Source organism: Serpula lacrymans, assembly GCF_000218685.1.
Source record: "Serpula lacrymans var. lacrymans S7.9 unplaced genomic scaffold SERLAscaffold_18, whole genome shotgun sequence".
Taxonomy (NCBI): Eukaryota; Fungi; Basidiomycota; class Agaricomycetes; order Boletales; family Serpulaceae; genus Serpula; species Serpula lacrymans.
Window position 1 is genome coordinate 327,323 of NW_006763307.1, and position 17,531 is coordinate 344,853.

At 43.9% G+C, this 17,531-nt stretch overlaps 3 protein-coding genes across 3 annotated transcripts; 1 reads left to right on the plus strand and 2 right to left on the minus strand.

Moving 5' to 3' along the window:
- Nucleotides 1-2,801: 2,801 nt before the first annotated feature.
- Nucleotides 2,802-4,493, minus strand: SERLADRAFT_411918 (uncharacterized protein; the record flags this gene model as incomplete). The annotated part of the gene is made up of 8 exons (XM_007324163.1): nt 2,802-2,837; nt 2,865-2,967; nt 3,027-3,171; nt 3,221-3,327; nt 3,431-3,545; nt 3,646-3,676; nt 4,120-4,149; nt 4,329-4,493. The coding sequence occupies 8 exons, from the start codon at nt 4,491-4,493 to the stop codon at nt 2,802-2,804; spliced, it is 732 nt and encodes a 243-aa protein (XP_007324225.1).
- A 4,167-nt stretch (nt 4,494-8,660) lies between these two features.
- Nucleotides 8,661-10,344, minus strand: SERLADRAFT_418648 (uncharacterized protein; the record flags this gene model as incomplete). Its single annotated transcript, XM_007324164.1, has 2 exons — nt 8,661-9,428; nt 9,653-10,344. 2 exons carry the CDS (start codon nt 9,958-9,960, stop codon nt 8,744-8,746), a joined length of 993 nt encoding a protein of 330 aa, XP_007324226.1.
- A 5,982-nt stretch (nt 10,345-16,326) lies between these two features.
- Nucleotides 16,327-17,493, plus strand: SERLADRAFT_411920 (uncharacterized protein; the record flags this gene model as incomplete). Its single annotated transcript, XM_007324165.1, has 6 exons — nt 16,327-16,396; nt 16,759-16,829; nt 16,852-16,870; nt 16,971-17,085; nt 17,189-17,295; nt 17,345-17,493. 6 exons carry the CDS (start codon nt 16,327-16,329, stop codon nt 17,491-17,493), a joined length of 531 nt encoding a protein of 176 aa, XP_007324227.1.
- Between the last annotated feature and the right edge of the window lie 38 nt (nt 17,494-17,531).

The following is a 17,531-nucleotide window of genomic DNA, read 5'->3' on the forward strand; positions in this document are numbered from 1 at the left end:
ATTAGAACGCAAAAGCTACATATGGTCCAGACTCCAACCACTCGGCGGGGTGTTCTCCTACATCCTAGTGTAGCCACATTTGATTACATAATAAATATTTTTCCGAAGTTTTATCGAAACTTTAGTGTTGAGGATAACACCCCAAGCCGACTGGCAAACTTTGCTGTGGCTGAATATTTAAGTCTATTTGTTCACCCTGTAAGAAACGGTGCTCCTGCCAAAAGAAGACCGGCCATACGGAGCAGAGACCATGTATTGCATTGCGTAAACTTTGACTTCTTTCCATCACAGTTGCCTTCTTGAGCCAGCATCATTGATGTCTTCTTGACAGAATGTCATTCCTAGCATCGACGAGATATCAGCAACTGTATATTCAACATTTGGGTTTCAGCCTTGCCCTTGGCAGATCCGTTCTGCACGGGCTCAGCTAGAGGCAAAAGATGTCATTACTATTTCTCCTACAGGCTCAGGAAAAACATTGTGCTTCTGGATCCCTCTGCTCTTCCATGACAGAGTCATGATCCTTATTACACCACTCAACATCCTTGGAGACAAAAATGTGGATGAGCTAAAAGACATCAATATCCCTGCTATTTGTCTGACAGCCAAATCAGCCACTGACAAAGCGTTCAAAGTAAGTCCACATCTTTCGACCATTTTCAAGCAGTTGAAACTCTTATAGGAAATTGCAGCTGCAAAATATAGAGTCATTATTGTAAGCCCCGAGCATGTTTTATCAGACAAGCACTTTGATATTCTGTAGGCAAACCAACAGTTCACAAACAAGCTATTCAGTGTGACAATTGATGAAGCTCATTGGATTAGTGAGTGGGGAGATGGATTTCGCCCTGAATATGGAGACCTTGGTCGTTTGCAATGGATCCTTCCTCGCCATATCTCATTTCATGCTGCATCTGTTACGATAACACAATTTTTGGACCTTTCCTTCTTCATTCTCTGCTTTAACCTTGTACACTTTACCTTTCACACATGGTGCCACGTGGCACTTCCCCTTTTTGTTCAAACTCCTCTTTCTCGCGCCGCGTTGCCTTCTTCTTACTTTAGATTCAACTCTCTCACACAGTGGAGCTGGCCATGCGGGCTAGGCCCCATAACACCATCAGCCACTAACTTTATCAACTGTACAGTACATAAGTACAAACACTCTGTATTAGTATATATACCCCAATAGATCCAGGAGACTCCTCAGCGAGTCCTCCTGTTGTATACCAACAAACTCTCTGCAGCTTAAGGGGTAACCACTCCCTCATCATCTTCTTTATAGTGTGTTCCTGTGTGCGCAAGAGTAACTAACTCCTGGTTGTTACATTAGGACTTGCTCTTCTACTCTCTCGCACATTGTGCAAAAAGTCCCACTGGGCACCCAGACTCCAGGGTGAAGGAGATTTGGTTATTGGTTGGGAATATCCTGCATAGCAGATAGGTGCGCTCTTCGCGACGGCCTTGTAGTGCTTTGGGAGAAGAACCAAAACCTTTGTGTCAGGCAACGAATACGAAGCTATATAACAAAATACAATGCCTGGTCAAGTCCTTGCTGGAAGGCGGTGAATCAGGGTATGAGTTTTGAAGAGTATTGGTATAGGCGCAAATCCAAACTAATATTGAACTAAAGAATAATACATCGAGTATGTACTTCTTTATATAGTGAATGGCAAGGGTCAGACCGAGAAAAGGAAGAATTAAGAAAGTGGTCTGACCAACTGACTAACCAATAGGAAAAGAAGGAGAAAGTGGTCCGATCTATCGTATTTATTAATCGTATGAGAAAAAGTATTGGTAAGGGGTGTGCAATTGGCTGTATCAGTAAGCCCATGAGAAGGCGCTGACTCACAACCTTCTTCGCTTATCAATATCCCTCCGAAGTATTCCCAGACATAGCACTGGATTGTTGCTATGTCATTTGGATATCTTCTCGAGGGTCTGCAACAAGTCTCCTTCGTTGTAAGTACGATAGGACGTGAGTGTGAATAGAGAATAAGAAGAAAAAGGATAAAAGTAATAAGATACCGGCTGTGATCTCTAGTCCAAGGGCAAGAGGAGTGACAGGGATCGAGTCTGTTAACCACGACATGACGGGAATGCGATAAGAAAAATTGATTCCTCACACTTTGATACGCGGCCCCCAGCATTAAGGGGAGTACTTAGCTCAGCAGTTGGTGTGGAACCGCTGTTGATCAGCATCTGCTACTTTGCCACCACATATCATCCGCGACATCAAGAAAAAGCTTCATATGGAATCCAACAACATTGTAACCATTCATCGCCGCAATGACAGACCAAATATCCACATTATGGTCACAAAAATGGTGTATCCAATCAAAACTAAATATGATCTAATTCGTGCACTGGGGATTGACCATGGAACTCAAGCCCCATCATTTATGATTTTTGACAACACTAGGAACCAGACAGAGCACTGATGTAAGGTCATATAATCAGTCTTGCCATCTGAACACCAAGACAAAGTTGTCTGGTTCCATACAGGGATGAGCGATCAGTTTCGTAGAGACACGATAGAACAGCTATGCACGAGGGACTTGTGTAGCATCTGTTGTACAGATGCTGCAGGTATGGTGCGTCAGCTATCAAATATTTTTGTACTTGTATCCAAAGACAAGTAGGGTCTAGACTTACACAGCATTAAGCTTGTGATACAATGGGGGTATACAAAATCTCTGTGTTCACTCTTACAACGCTTTGGGTGTGCTGCACGCAATGTGAACATTGAAGCAACTGCAATTTATTTTGTTGAACCACGGCACTTTGATAGCCATAAATGATCATCCAAGAGAAAAAATATGGAGGATCAGCAAAAGCTAGCACAAAAGCGGCATAAAACTCACCATGAAGATGATGAAGGTCCGTCGAACAAAGAGCTGTTTGTCGAGGCCGAGCCTGAGGAGGGCAGTGGCAATAGTGGTGGTGATGGGGATGTAGTGATGGCACCTGTAGAGAGTGAGACAATAGGGCAATCATGCCATATTCATTCAAGTGGATTCTCTCACCTTGAGTTGGCATCCAGCTCCGAGTCTAGGACCAAAATCCTACTGGCCAATCTTCCAGTTGCAGAGCTCGAGATGGTGGAGATGGATATCTTTATTAATTCTTGCTTGTGCCGACGCTGCGTTGTTGACAAATACTTTGCAAATCCTGATGGTATGTTGTGTCAGTTACTTTATAACAAAGAAAAATAGCTTACCTGCAGTGAAGAACACAGTGAGAACGGTGGCGGCAGGTGTGTGTGAGAGATGCAGCTGTTGTTTGTTGCAGCTTTGTTGCAATATTTGCAACCAGGACTTGTGCATCCTGTTTGTCCCATTATCGCTGCCTCAGTTAACGCATGCTAAACGCAAGATGAAAACCAAGGACTATCAAACGGGCCCAAACGACTTATGCCTGCGAGATGCACTTGAAGATTGGAGAGAGAAGCAGATGGTTGATGCTGGTTATGGAGGTGTCGACTTTTTTGGGGCCCAACTTGTCATCGCCAACAAAATCCTCGACTGCATTGTTGATCTTGCTCACTATGGCAAATTAACAGATGTTGCTAAACTGAAGGAGCAGACAGATTGGTGCTATGCTGATGAGTTTGGTAGAAAAATCATTGAGCTTGTGCAAACGCACCACCCACCACCTTCACTTCCTGTACAAGGACCTTTATTCACCATACAGCCACTTAATACAATGGTGCTACCTTCGTTGTCAAATGCTGAAGATATAGCCTCTGCATCAACAACTAAGAAGAAGAGGTTGTGTAAAGCTTGTGGGAGCACCACTCATATCTGTGCATTGTACCACCACAGTGACCAGCTGACAAGTACTCATATATTCTTAGCATCAAATCGCCTCTGCCCGAAGTATGGCTCCATCCCATCAAAGCCCCGGAAGACACAGAATCATCCCAATGACGAGAATATTAAGCCCGCACAAAATGGTGAGCATACCACAGTGTAAAATAAGTCAGTCTACAAGGTCAGCACCAGTTATTTTAACACTCTCACTATCGCCCTCCCCGGATGTAGATACTCCTAATCCTTTTTTTTTGTATAATCCCAAAGCCGCTTGCTACCTTATCATCAACAGAAAATTGCAACTTACAACCAGCAGTAAACTTGTGCGGTTTAGTCTCTAAAAGCCGCTTTGTAAGTTTTTTAATTGTCTTGGTCATATCTGGTGGTTGGTGGCGGATTGTATGGTGGAGGAGGTGGAATGCATTTTCAACAGCTTATTTGTGCTGCATACTTATGCTTCCCAACAGCAACAAAGATATGTATCCATGGCAAGAACGAGGCCTCAATGCAACCCACATCTCCAGAATTCATGGCATGGCATAAATCAACATACATGAGCTCATCACAATTGCGGAGGAGTTGGTTTTCATACACTTTGTCACGCTCATGGAAAGGTTTGCTGTGTTCTTTACGCAAATCAGGACTGGTCCCAACATACTTGGCCACAATTGCTTCAGACATGTCAACTATGTCCTCCCATGTGGGTTTTGTAGTTGCAAACAGCTCGATTGATGAGCACTGTGGATTTCTTTTGGTAATCTCATGTTGCCAGCAGTTAAGCATTGATGCTGTCAAGTCATGGTGCACAATGTCATGCATACACCTGAATCCAGGCTTGCTGATGAACTTTCCTGTCTCTTTAGGATGCAGCATCCCAATGTGCTCATACAAGCTATTTGGGTCACTTCAAGAGTCTGCAGGCTGCAGGTACGTCCGCCAGATTGCATCAGTGCATGCCATTTTATAATGGAAGAGCCCTGGCAGAAACACAATGTATTGAAACCAATCTTTTACTGTAGTTTTCACACTCCATGCCATGCAGCACTTTCCCTTTTATTCGAACTCCACTTTCCCACGTTGCGCTGCCTTTCTTTCTATTTTAGATACAAGTCTCTCACGCAGTGGAGCTGGTCACACGGGCTGTGCTGTCATGCACCAAAGTTGATTGGTAGCATGGACAGGTGTCAATAACGAAGCAAATATTCAAAAAGACTTGCCTTTGCGCCACACAGGCACAGTGCCACATGGAATAGTAATTAATATTGCCTGTTTTGAACTTGTGGCTGATCAGCACCACCTCTATTAGGCAATCCAGTCACGCTCACCTTTGCTTTTCCATTCGGTACTTTCGGCATTTTGGCAAATTTTCACGTCGCCACTGGCTACACATTGCATTGCGCCCTCGCTTTTGTCGTTTCCCCCCCTTCCTTTGCCTAGCCCCACCATGGGCCCCTTCCTCTCCTTTTTATTCTCACCTGACGGTGGTTTCTGGATCCCCATTCTAATCCACTTTTTTGTCACCTCCACCCTCCTCCTCCTCATCTTATTTGCCACCCCACCATTTCTGATGTCACCACTTCCTATCCGCTTCCGTCGCCAATCCATTGACTACCACGTGCCACTGCTGATATCAGCAAAGCCCCAGCGGCCAGTCCAAATAGGGCAACAGGTCCATCTTTATGACATTGATCTACCATCATATACTATCAAAACATCGGTCGCTCGTCTTGCCTGGTTGGAGTGTGGGTGGGTAGTTTTTGAGCTGGAGAAGGTTCATCCCCTTGCGTTGCCCATGTTCATCACTGTCCCATTCACTTGGGTACACTTATCTTTTGTCCATCGTCTTCGCTACAGTTACACCTACCACACGCTGCCTGGGATTCACTTGTTCCAAATTGGAACTACTCCTCTCCCTCCCTCGTTTGATCAGGTGGTCCAACACAACCAGTCCATTGGTAAGGCCATGGAACTGTCGGATTTGGACTAGGTGGTGGACCGGTGGCTCCAGTTTCTTTTTTTCAGCAGAACATTCACTTACAGTGCGATTATTTTTGATTTTTGAATCATTTTTATGGACACATAGTTTTTTAGAATGTCTGACTGACAATAAAGGAACTGTGTTGATACTGATAGTGTTTTGCCTTGCCCTTTTTTTACTGTATCTTCCCATGACATCATGATTTTCCTGCTCTCTTTTTGCTATTGGACTTTACTTTATGGCTGTACAAACCTGTGACATTACTCACAGCATTTATTGTTCTATCCCTTTCTTTTCCTTTTTTTGACAATCTTATCCTGTACTACCTACGCAGGATTTGTCAGTGTACATTCCTTCCTTCATGTTCTTTCTCATTCTTTTTGCACAGCTATACTGTGCATAGCCTACTTTTCTTTTACTATATAAACCCCTGTATTTTACCTTGTAAAAAAAACAACAAGAACTCGAATCCAGACTTCTTCTCTAATCTTAAGTTCACTACTCTGCTGCTTGTGATCCAGTGTGGTCACAACACTTCTCACTGCTACCACTGTCAACTGTTGTCATCGTCACTTCCCACTTTTGAAGTCATTGTCATCCCTTTCGATTAGAGTCCTTCTGAGCACTACAGTTTGTGCGTCAGGAGCCTGCTATCACTGGGAACCTCGTCATATTATCATTCTCAAACCTACCTTGTGCTACAATTAGCAAGGTAGTGCTCATCTATACTCGTCACTAAGCCCCTATCTTCTATAAATTCAACTATCCCTCCTCCTCAAAACCCACACTCATACACCTCTGGGTTTTACTTTGAAGGATCTTTATACGCAGTTTGGAAATCAATATCAAAATTGTCGTAAGCAAAAGCTGACTGCATAGACCACACAGCTTGTTTGATTTGACTTGATATCCCATGTGGCATAGAGTTCACTGCCTGATGAATTGATGTGACACTGACAGACAAGCCAGTGTGTGCAAGGACGTCAACAACTTTCTCGGGGGCCCCAGTTGAGTGCAGGAAGATACCGAGGAGACCTTGCAGGTAATTGCATCTCTTGTTTACACTCTGTAGGAAGATACTGATGCAAACAATGGCTTTCTGAGTGAATCCCCATTAATTTTTATTCAAGGCCATTTTCGGACATTCTCACCACAAGAAAAAGTGCCTTTTTTCGATCCTCTGCTCGCTTTGCTCAGCGGCTATTTTTTTCACCACTCTTGCTGGCTATCAAGTTGGGATCTCTGGTATGTTCTTCATTCATTTCCTCCTCATCATCACTTTCTGACTCTCTTTCCTCATCATCACCTCCAATTTCACCGAGATCCATCCCTGCCTCATCCACTAGGATATCTGATGTAACAACCAAGAGTTAGTTACTCTGGCGCACAACTAGAACCAACTATAGAGATGATGATGAGGGAGTGGTTACCCTTTAGACTTCAACAAGTTAGTTGTGAGGATACAACAGGAGGACTCGCTGAGGAGTCTCCTGGGCCTATTGAGGTATATATACTACTACAGGTTGTTTGTACATGTTGTACTATACAGTTGATAAAGCAGTGGCTGATGATGTCAGAGGGCGCAGCCCGTGTGGCCAGCTCCACTGCGTGAGAGACTTAGTAGCTAAAATAAGAAGAAAAGCAGCGCAGAGCGCGAGAAAGAGGAGTTCGAACAAAAGGGAAAGTGCCGCATGGCACAAATGTGAGAAAACTACAGTAAAAGGTTAAAGAGGAGAATAAAAATTAAAGGTCCGAAAATGCGTTATCGTAACATCTGAGGCTTCCGAGTTGTTTCCCAAGAGGGCCATCATCAAACCCCAAAGGTTTGGGGTGATAGTCTTTATTTTCCGTGAAATTGACTGCATGAATCCCCCTTCTAGTTGCTCCAACGTGACTGCTGTTGCACAAAAGTGTAGGTTGTGACGCTGGTGAGTGAGTTCTTTAACCTCTTTACATAAGCAAGACTTGACAGCATCCATTGCCCATGCAAAGATGTTCTGCCTAGTTGATGGATGGCTATACAAGACTGTACAGATGTCTTCAGCCTCTTGGACAATTATTTCTTGGGTGCGGCAATGAGTAAGAGGTTGACTGTTAAGGATTTCATAGAGAAGTGATGACAAAGTAGCATTATTTTGTTTTAAAGTGTACAAGATGTTGTTGATACCCTCCGAGGAGATCATTTGAGCTGTCTAAAGGATTTGAAAAGTGTGCCATTCTAACTGTCTCTTCCCCCTACACGTTGACTCTGCATGTCCAAACTTAATTACCAATTTTGGTGTTGGTTACTTTTATGTTGCTCCGTATGGCCGGTCTTCTTTTGGCAGGAGCACCGTTTCTTACAGGGTGAACAAATAGACTTAAATATTCAGCCACAGCAAAGTTTGCCAGTCGGCTTGGGGTGTTATCCTCAACACTAAAGTTTCGATAAAACTTCGGAAAAATATTTATTATGTAATCAAATGTGGCTACACTAGGATGTAGGAGAACACCCCGCCGAGTGGAGTCTGAAGATTTGGTCTAATATTCCAACTCAATTCAACTCAGTGGAAAGTCAGTCAAACTCCTATGCATGTGATTTTTCAAAATACCTTCAGTTTGGCTGTAATATTTGCACCAAATAACTGTTTGGATCATTTTTAAATACCTGCTAAGGCGAGTTACTTGAATGCAATATGATACATTGAATGCGAAAAGAAGTACTTCCAACGCGGAGAATAAGCATCCACAAAGGATCGGATAGGTACTGTAAGTATAATGCTATCCTCTGAAAAAAGAAAGCCAAGCTTAGTGTAGGATTACGATCTCCGACGGAAGTATTAGAAGTACATCGTCCCAAATATACAACTGATCCCAAAATACCAGGTTGTAAGTCCTTGTGATAACTATCCGGTAGTCATTAACAAGTCATTACGCTAGATCCTACTATCCATGCGGCAACCTGAGGCAGTCTTCACTGTGTCAACGTTGATCGGCGGCCAAGGCCACAGAGAGCTAGAGCGGCACGCATCACATCCTCATCTTCGGCTGCTTCTTTTGACTTACTCTCTTCACGAGTTAATTGTAGCGAGCCAAGCTTTCGAATGCTTGTATGCGCATTGCGTGGACGTTGCCCGAATTGTGAATCAGCACCGAAGCTGCTGTCAGGTGTGATAGCTTCCTCGCTATCGTCCTCTGTATCTTCGTCATCTCCGTGACTACTCTTCTTTCTGTTTGGACGATTTACGCTAACTCCTTTCTCTTTATCTGCGAGTCTGGCAGCGGCACATGCCCACTCCAATGTTCTTCTCCCACCTTTACCTTCACCCAGACCTAACCCAAACTCGACGAGTTCGCGGGCTGGTGGGCTGGCAGGCGGTGCAAGCGGAGATGAAGGCATATTGTCCCATAGGGTTGCATGTGGGTCGGGCGTGTGTGCTCGCGTGCGCGTAGGTGGAGGCCGAAGTTCAGAGCGAGTAGCGATACGATCAAGAGAGGGACGAGAGCGAGAAGGCGTTCGAAGCGGTGCGTGTGTACCCGATGGAGTGCTGAGAGTACGCGTATGACTGCGTAGATGATTGGGGCGGGGGGTTGTTTGCGAAAGTGAAGACCTGACAGGCGTTGAAGCTGATGGCGTGGAGTGTCCTACATTGCTGGTCCTGGATATACGCGTGGGGAACGGTGAGTGGTTGATAGTGTTTGATGAATTTGTTGCGTTATGAAGCGCGACTTTGCGCTCCGTCTGTCGTTTATTTTGGAACCAAATGGTTACTGATTTTATTTCCCTGTTACAGCCAATCAGCCTCCGCCATGTTGGACGAGAGAAACCATATAGAAGAGTAGGAGAAGAAAGGTAAAGAGGGTTGAAATAGATAATGCATACATTCCGGCAGCCTTCGCGACTTCTTCGCGTTCCTCTCGCGTCGGGTGCGAAGTTTGGTGGAACAACTGTTCGAGCATCATAAGCTGTACGTTGGAAAAGCGCTTCCGTGTACGACGCTCATTATTTGAGCCAAGATTACTGCTTCCATCCTCTGACGAAATACTAGCCGCTGAAGACGTTCTTGATAGCGAGGATGTCAGCGGGGGGGTGCGTGCTATGGGTTTTGTAAGGGTGTAGTGTAATGGTTGGTGGTCGCGTGGTGGGATATCGGCATGTAATGAATGATGAGTGTTAGATGGTAGGGACATAATTTCGAGTCGGGGGGAGTTTCACAAGCTGGTTGATGGGAGGCTCGACTATTTATGCTCGCCGCGCACAAGCAAACACTTGACGCGCTACGCGTTTCGCGTCGATCATGTGACCGTGGCGACTTCATTCGATGGACTGTTTCGTTTACACAAGTCACCACATCACTCTTACCACCACAGCTATCTTTTAGATGTTGTCCCTCGTGGTATGGGACTGTCTGGATGTTGGACCAGCAGGAAATGACTTGCTTTTGCTTACATTCATATGGACACTTTCATTTCTCCCATTGGTTCCCATATGTTTTACATTTTTTTTGCTATTTCCTTTTTGGTACTACTATCAAACTGTACTTCCAAAAGGAAGAAATACCATTTTTTGATCCTCCATATACTCAGAATTTGTCTGAATAAGTTGCCAGCTGTATAGCCATGTTTCCAACAAGTGCAGAGCATATTGACTCATATAGAACCAAAATGCGGACTCTCAGGAGTCATCCCATTGTTATATTCTCTATATTTATCCTCCACTCGTATTACCACTCACGCACTTGTTTTACCACCTTTCCAGCAAGACTGCAACTTGCTGTGACATATCCACTCAGTTTAGACTCAAAAGTGTAACAACCAAGTTTTTATTCTCTGGCGAGTGGACAAACCCCCTTAGATAGGACCAAGTTAGTTGATGGTATTCAACAGGAGGACTCACTGAGGAGTCTCCTTGAACTATTGGGGTTTATATACAGCTACAGATTATTTGTACACATGTACTATACAGTTGCTAAGGGTGGTGGCTGATAATGTCATAGGGTGCAGCCCTTGTGACCAGCTTCACCACATGAGAGAGTTGTACTATAAATAAAGGAGGCAGCACAGCATGAGAAAGTAAAAGGGTAAATGGAGTTTGAAAAAAAAAGGAAAATGCTGCTGTGACAACACCAACAAGACACAGTCTTGGGGCACTGGAGCACAATGAAAACAACACTCAAAAGAAGAGGAAGAGGTGGGAGTGGTTACCCATTTGGTAGGACTGAGTTAGTCGTTGGTAGACAACAGGAGGACTCGCTGAGTCCTTCCCCATATATTGCTCCTGTATATATACTAAAATACATGAGGTACTGTACAGTTGTAAATAAAGTTTAAGGTCCGATGTTTAGCATGTGACCAGTCACATGGTGAGCCTAGACACTGGTCAGGTGATGTGTCACATGATTGGTCATGTGACTATAAAAAGGTTGAAAATGTAAAGTAAAGTAACTGGTCACATGATCAGTCATGTGACTTGGAAAATAAAAAGTAAAAGTACAAAAAAGTGAAGCGTAAGTAGGTGCTGGTATGTCAATTGTAACAGCTGCGTGGCTCAAGTTGTGAGGCAATAATAAACTATAACAAAAACAATACCCATCTCCGACTGCACTTGCAGGGAGTAAGAGATACAATGAGCTTGAGGTCGACAGATGCTAGCGAATATAGCAAGTAGAGGACTTGGGAGTAAACTCAAGGGTTTCTGATGAGGAGTAAAGCAGGTAATTCAAGTAATAGAAAGCTAAAGAACTATACATGAGTGTGTAGGGTTTTTATAGCTAACCGTCTATCCCTCAGACCGAAAGAGGAATAAGAGAAAAATGGTCTGAGGGGAAACCGACCAATAAGAAAAAGGATAACTACCATACGACTTTGAAGATTAATCAGCAGGTGAGAAAGTATACTAATAATAAGTATTGTCACACATGTTCAGGAACTGTATCCTCATGATCCTGACTAAAGCGTCTATTAATATCTCCAGGTACTGATGGGGCTTGGAGCTGGTTGGCGAGATGCCTACCACTAGTCCTTACCCATTGTTCTGGCTGGCTGGGAGTGTTACCCAGTCTCTGATCTGCAATATGAAGTGGTAACAATGGTTGAGAAAGCCTGTGAGGGATGTGAGAAGCAAAATAGCAAATGATACCTCTAGCCCTAGAGCCAGAGGTGTGATGGGAAAAGTGTTTGAGAACCAAGACATGGAACGAAAAGATAAGAAAATAAGAAAATATAAATGATCCTTACACAAGTGTTAGAAAAGAGAAAGAAGGTTGAAGTGGAGATTGAAAGTATTAAGAGTCCAATAATTGTGTATCGTAACAAAAGGTGCAGACTCTGCAGACTCACTCCATTATAGTCTTCAGCACTTTCTTCTGAATCCCTTGGTTGAACAATGCATAGGTTTTTGAACATCAGGACTATACTCAGTTCTCTCCCAGACACCTTTTACATCTTACACCTTATCTACATTATGAGTTACTCCTTACAAACTTCACTCCCTCTGATTAGTATATAAGCTGTAACTCCTGTACTCCATTCCTGCAGTTCAAATATCAATAAGTTCCTCCACTTTTTTACCCAAGTCCTTTTTTAAGCTTTCCGGTCCTTCTCCAAAGGACTTTTACTCTACTCTACTGCTATCCTCCACTCTCCCCTTATTCACTCTATTGAGTTAGGGACCAAGGTCCACAGAAGGACCTAGCACACGAATTAAGCCAACTCCCAACCTTGTACTCCATTCTGCTCCCACAGTGCACCTCCGTCCCATGAATTCCGACAACTCTGAAGGTCACGGTTCTGAAACCAGCTCTGATAGCTGTGTATAGTCCATACCATTAGCGCCTGAATTAAGCAGTGCACTTGTTGGGTATACTGTGCCTCAGGCAAGGTTTTTCCACACCAATGTCCCAACAGATCTAAATATGTGCGCATCAACACACACCTTGGGATTTTGGTAGGAAGTGGCTGTCAGAACCCATGACCTTTGGAGTGATCGGAGTTTGGAGTATGGAGATGGAGTGAGGGGTGGAATAAAGTACAAGATTGGAAGTTGATTTAGCTTGTGTGCTAGGCCCTTCCGCGGATCATGGTTCCTAACTTGACAGAGTGAATGGGTGAAAGTAGAGGATAAAAGGTGGAGAGAAAGGAGTAAAGGTCCTTCAGAGAACAAAAACATGGTATCCTGGACTCCTGTTCCAATACTCCTGTACCGGACTTCTAGTCTGCCATATGCTTTCCTATGCATGTTCTTATACTCCTCATAGTGTAACAACCAAGAGTTATTTACTCTGGCGCACACAGGAACACACTATAAAGAAGATGATGGGGAGTGGTTACCCCTTAGGCTGCAGTGAGTTAGTTGTGCTAGACAACAGGAGGACTCGCTGAGTCCTTCCCCATGTATTGCTCTTGTATATATACTGAATACATGTTTGTTTGTACATATGTACTGTACAGTTGCTAGAAGCAGTGGCTGCTGATGTCATGGGGTCTAGCCCGTGTGACCAGCTCCACTGCGTGAGATACTTGTATCTAAAATAAGAATAAAGGCAGTGCCGCGCAAGAAAGGTGGAGTTTGAACTAAAAGGGGAAGTGTCACATGGCACAGTGTGAAAACTACAGTACAAGGTTAAAGCGGAGAATGAAAGTCAAAGGAAAGGTCCAAAAATGAAAAGTAAGGTAAATGGTCACATGACTGGTCATGTGACTTGGAAAAAGTAAAAGTAAAGTATGAAAAGTAAAGTGTAAGTAGGTGCTGGTATGTCAATTGTAACACATAGACTCTGTAGTTTAGACCTTATGATACATTCCCTGCACATACATTTTTCTTTCGCTAGATAATTGTCCGCATGGACTCCGTACCTACATTATGAGTTACTCCTTACAAGCTCCTAATCCTCTGACAGTATATAAGTTGTAGCTCCTGTACTCCATTCCTGCAGTTCAAATATCAACTAGATTCCCTTGCCTTTTTACAAGTCTCCTTCTAAGCTTTTCGGTGTCGATGATGTGAACTGCTGTTAGAAAACCACACACAAAAACAAACTAACACACAATCCTCCCAGATTCCACGGAACTTGTTTATGGGCTTTGCCTCCTAGAACGGTGGAGTGGTCTGGTTGTTCGTGGTGTGGTACGTATAAAGATCCTTCAAAGTAAAACCCAGAGGTGTATGAGTGTGGGTTTTGAGGAGGAGGGATAGTTGAATTTATAGAAGATAGGGGCTTAGTGACGAGTATAGATGAGCACTACCTTGCTAATTGTAGCACAAGGTAGGTTTGAGAATGATAATATGACGAGGTTCCCAGTGATAGCAGGCTCCTGACGCACAAACTGTAGTGCTCAGAAGGACTCTAATCGAAAGGGATGACAATGACTTCAAAAGTGGGAAGTGACGATGACAACAGTTGACAGTGGTAGCAGTGAGAAGTGTTGTGACCACACTGGATCACAAGCAGCAGAGTAGTGAACTTAAGATTAGAGAAGAAGTCTGGATTCGAGTTCTTGTTGTTTTTTTTACAAGGTAAAATACAGGGGTTTATATAGTAAAAGAAAAGTAGGCTATGCACAGTATAGCTGTGCAAAAAGAATGAGAAAGAACATGAAGGAAGGAATGTACACTGACAAATCCTGCGTAGGTAGTACAGGATAAGATTGTCAAAAAAAGGAAAAGAAAGGGATAGAACAATAAATGCTGTGAGTAATGTCACAGGTTTGTACAGCCATAAAGTAAAGTCCAATAGCAAAAAGAGAGCAGGAAAATCATGATGTCATGGGAAGATACAGTAAAAAAAGGGCAAGGCAAAACACTATCAGTATCAACACAGTTCCTTTATTGTCAGTCAGACATTCTAAAAAACTATGTGTCCATAAAAATGATTCAAAAATCAAAAATAATCGCACTGTAAGTGAATGTTCTGCTGAAAAAAAGAAACTGGAGCCACCGGTCCACCACCTAGTCCAAATCCGACAGTTCCATGGCCTTACCAATGGACTGGTTGTGTTGGACCACCTGATCAAACGAGGGAGGGAGAGGAGTAGTTCCAATTTGGAACAAGTGAATCCCAGGCAGCGTGTGGTAGGTGTAACTGTAGCGAAGACGATGGACAAAAGATAAGTGTACCCAAGTGAATGGGACAGTGATGAACATGGGCAACGCAAGGGGATGAACCTTCTCCAGCTCAAAAACTACCCACCCACACTCCAACCAGGCAAGACGAGCGACCGATGTTTTGATAGTATATGATGGTAGATCAATGTCATAAAGATGGACCTGTTGCCCTATTTGGACTGGCCGCTGGGGCTTTGCTGATATCAGCAGTGGCACGTGGTAGTCAATGGATTGGCGACGGAAGCGGATAGGAAGTGGTGACATCAGAAATGGTGGGGTGGCAAATAAGATGAGGAGGAGGAGGGTGGAGGTGACAAAAAAGTGGATTAGAATGGGGATCCAGAAACCACCGTCAGGTGAGAATAAAAAGGAGAGGAAGGGGCCCATGGTGGGGCTAGGCAAAGGAAGGGGGGGAAACGACAAAAGCGAGGGCGCAATGCAATGTGTAGCCAGTGGCGACGTGAAAATTTGCCAAAATGCCGAAAGTACCGAATGGAAAAGCAAAGGTGAGCGTGACTGGATTGCCTAATAGAGGTGGTGCTGATCAGCCACAAGTTCAAAACAGGCAATATTAATTACTATTCCATGTGGCACTGTGCCTGTGTGGCGCAAAGGCAAGTCTTTTTGAATATTTGCTTCGTTATTGACACCTGTCCATGCTACCAATCAACTTTGGTGCATGACAGCACAGCCCGTGTGACCAGCTCCACTGCGTGAGAGACTTGTATCTAAAATAGAAAGAAAGGCAGCGCAACGTGGGAAAGTGGAGTTCGAATAAAAGGGAAAGTGCTGCATGGCATGGAGTGTGAAAACTACAGTAAAAGATTGGTTTCAATACATTGTGTTTCTGCCAGGGCTCTTCCATTATAAAATGGCATGCACTGATGCAATCTGGCGGACGTACCTGCAGCCTGCAGACTCTTGAAGTGACCCAAATAGCTTGTATGAGCACATTGGGATGCTGCATCCTAAAGAGACAGGAAAGTTCATCAGCAAGCCTGGATTCAGGTGTATGCATGACATTGTGCACCATGACTTGACAGCATCAATGCTTAACTGCTGGCAACATGAGATTACCAAAAGAAATCCACAGTGCTCATCAATCGAGCTGTTTGCAACTACAAAACCCACATGGGAGGACATAGTTGACATGTCTGAAGCAATTGTGGCCAAGTATGTTGGGACCAGTCCTGATTTGCGTAAAGAACACAGCAAACCTTTCCATGAGCGTGACAAAGTGTATGAAAACCAACTCCTCCGCAATTGTGATGAGCTCATGTATGTTGATTTATGCCATGCCATGAATTCTGGAGATGTGGGTTGCATTGAGGCCTCGTTCTTGCCATGGATACATATCTTTGTTGCTGTTGGGAAGCATAAGTATGCAGCACAAATAAGCTGTTGAAAATGCATTCCACCTCCTCCACCATACAATCCGCCACCAACCACCAGATATGACCAAGACAATTAAAAAACTTACAAAGCGGCTTTTAGAGACTAAACCGCACAAGTTTACTGCTGGTTGTAAGTTGCAATTTTCTGTTGATGATAAGGTAGCAAGCGGCTTTGGGATTATACAAAAAAAAAGGATTAGGAGTATCTACATCCGGGGAGGGCGATAGTGAGAGTGTTAAAATAACTGGTGCTGACCTTGTAGACTGACTTATTTTACACTGTGGTATGCTCACCATTTTGTGCGGGCTTAATATTCTCGTCATTGGGATGATTCTGTGTCTTCCGGGGCTTTGATGGGATGGAGCCATACTTCGGGCAGAGGCGATTTGATGCTAAGAATATATGAGTACTTGTCAGCTGGTCACTGTGGTGGTACAATGCACAGATATGAGTGGTGCTCCCACAAGCTTTACACAACCTCTTCTTCTTAGTTGTTGATGCAGAGGCTATATCTTCAGCATTTGACAACGAAGGTAGCACCATTGTATTAAGTGGCTGTATGGTGAATAAAGGTCCTTGTACAGGAAGTGAAGGTGGTGGGTGGTGCGTTTGCACAAGCTCAATGATTTTTCTACCAAACTCATCAGCATAGCACCAATCTGTCTGCTCCTTCAGTTTAGCAACATCTGTTAATTTGCCATAGTGAGCAAGATCAACAATGCAGTCGAGGATTTTGTTGGCGATGACAAGTTGGGCCCCAAAAAAGTCGACACCTCCATAACCAGCATCAACCATCTGCTTCTCTCTCCAATCTTCAAGTGCATCTCGCAGGCATAAGTCGTTTGGGCCCGTTTGATAGTCCTTGGTTTTCATCTTGCGTTTAGCATGCGTTAACTGAGGCAGCGATAATGGGACAAACAGGATGCACAAGTCCTGGTTGCAAATATTGCAACAAAGCTGCAACAAACAACAGCTGCATCTCTCACACACACCTGCCGCCACCGTTCTCACTGTGTTCTTCACTGCAGGTAAGCTATTTTTCTTTGTTATAAAGTAACTGACACAACATACCATCAGGATTTGCAAAGTATTTGTCAACAACGCAGCGTCGGCACAAGCAAGAATTAATAAAGATATCCATCTCCACCATCTCGAGCTCTGCAACTGGAAGATTGGCCAGTAGGATTTTGGTCCTAGACTCGGAGCTGGATGCCAACTCAAGGTGAGAGAATCCACTTGAATGAATATGGCATGATGCCCTATG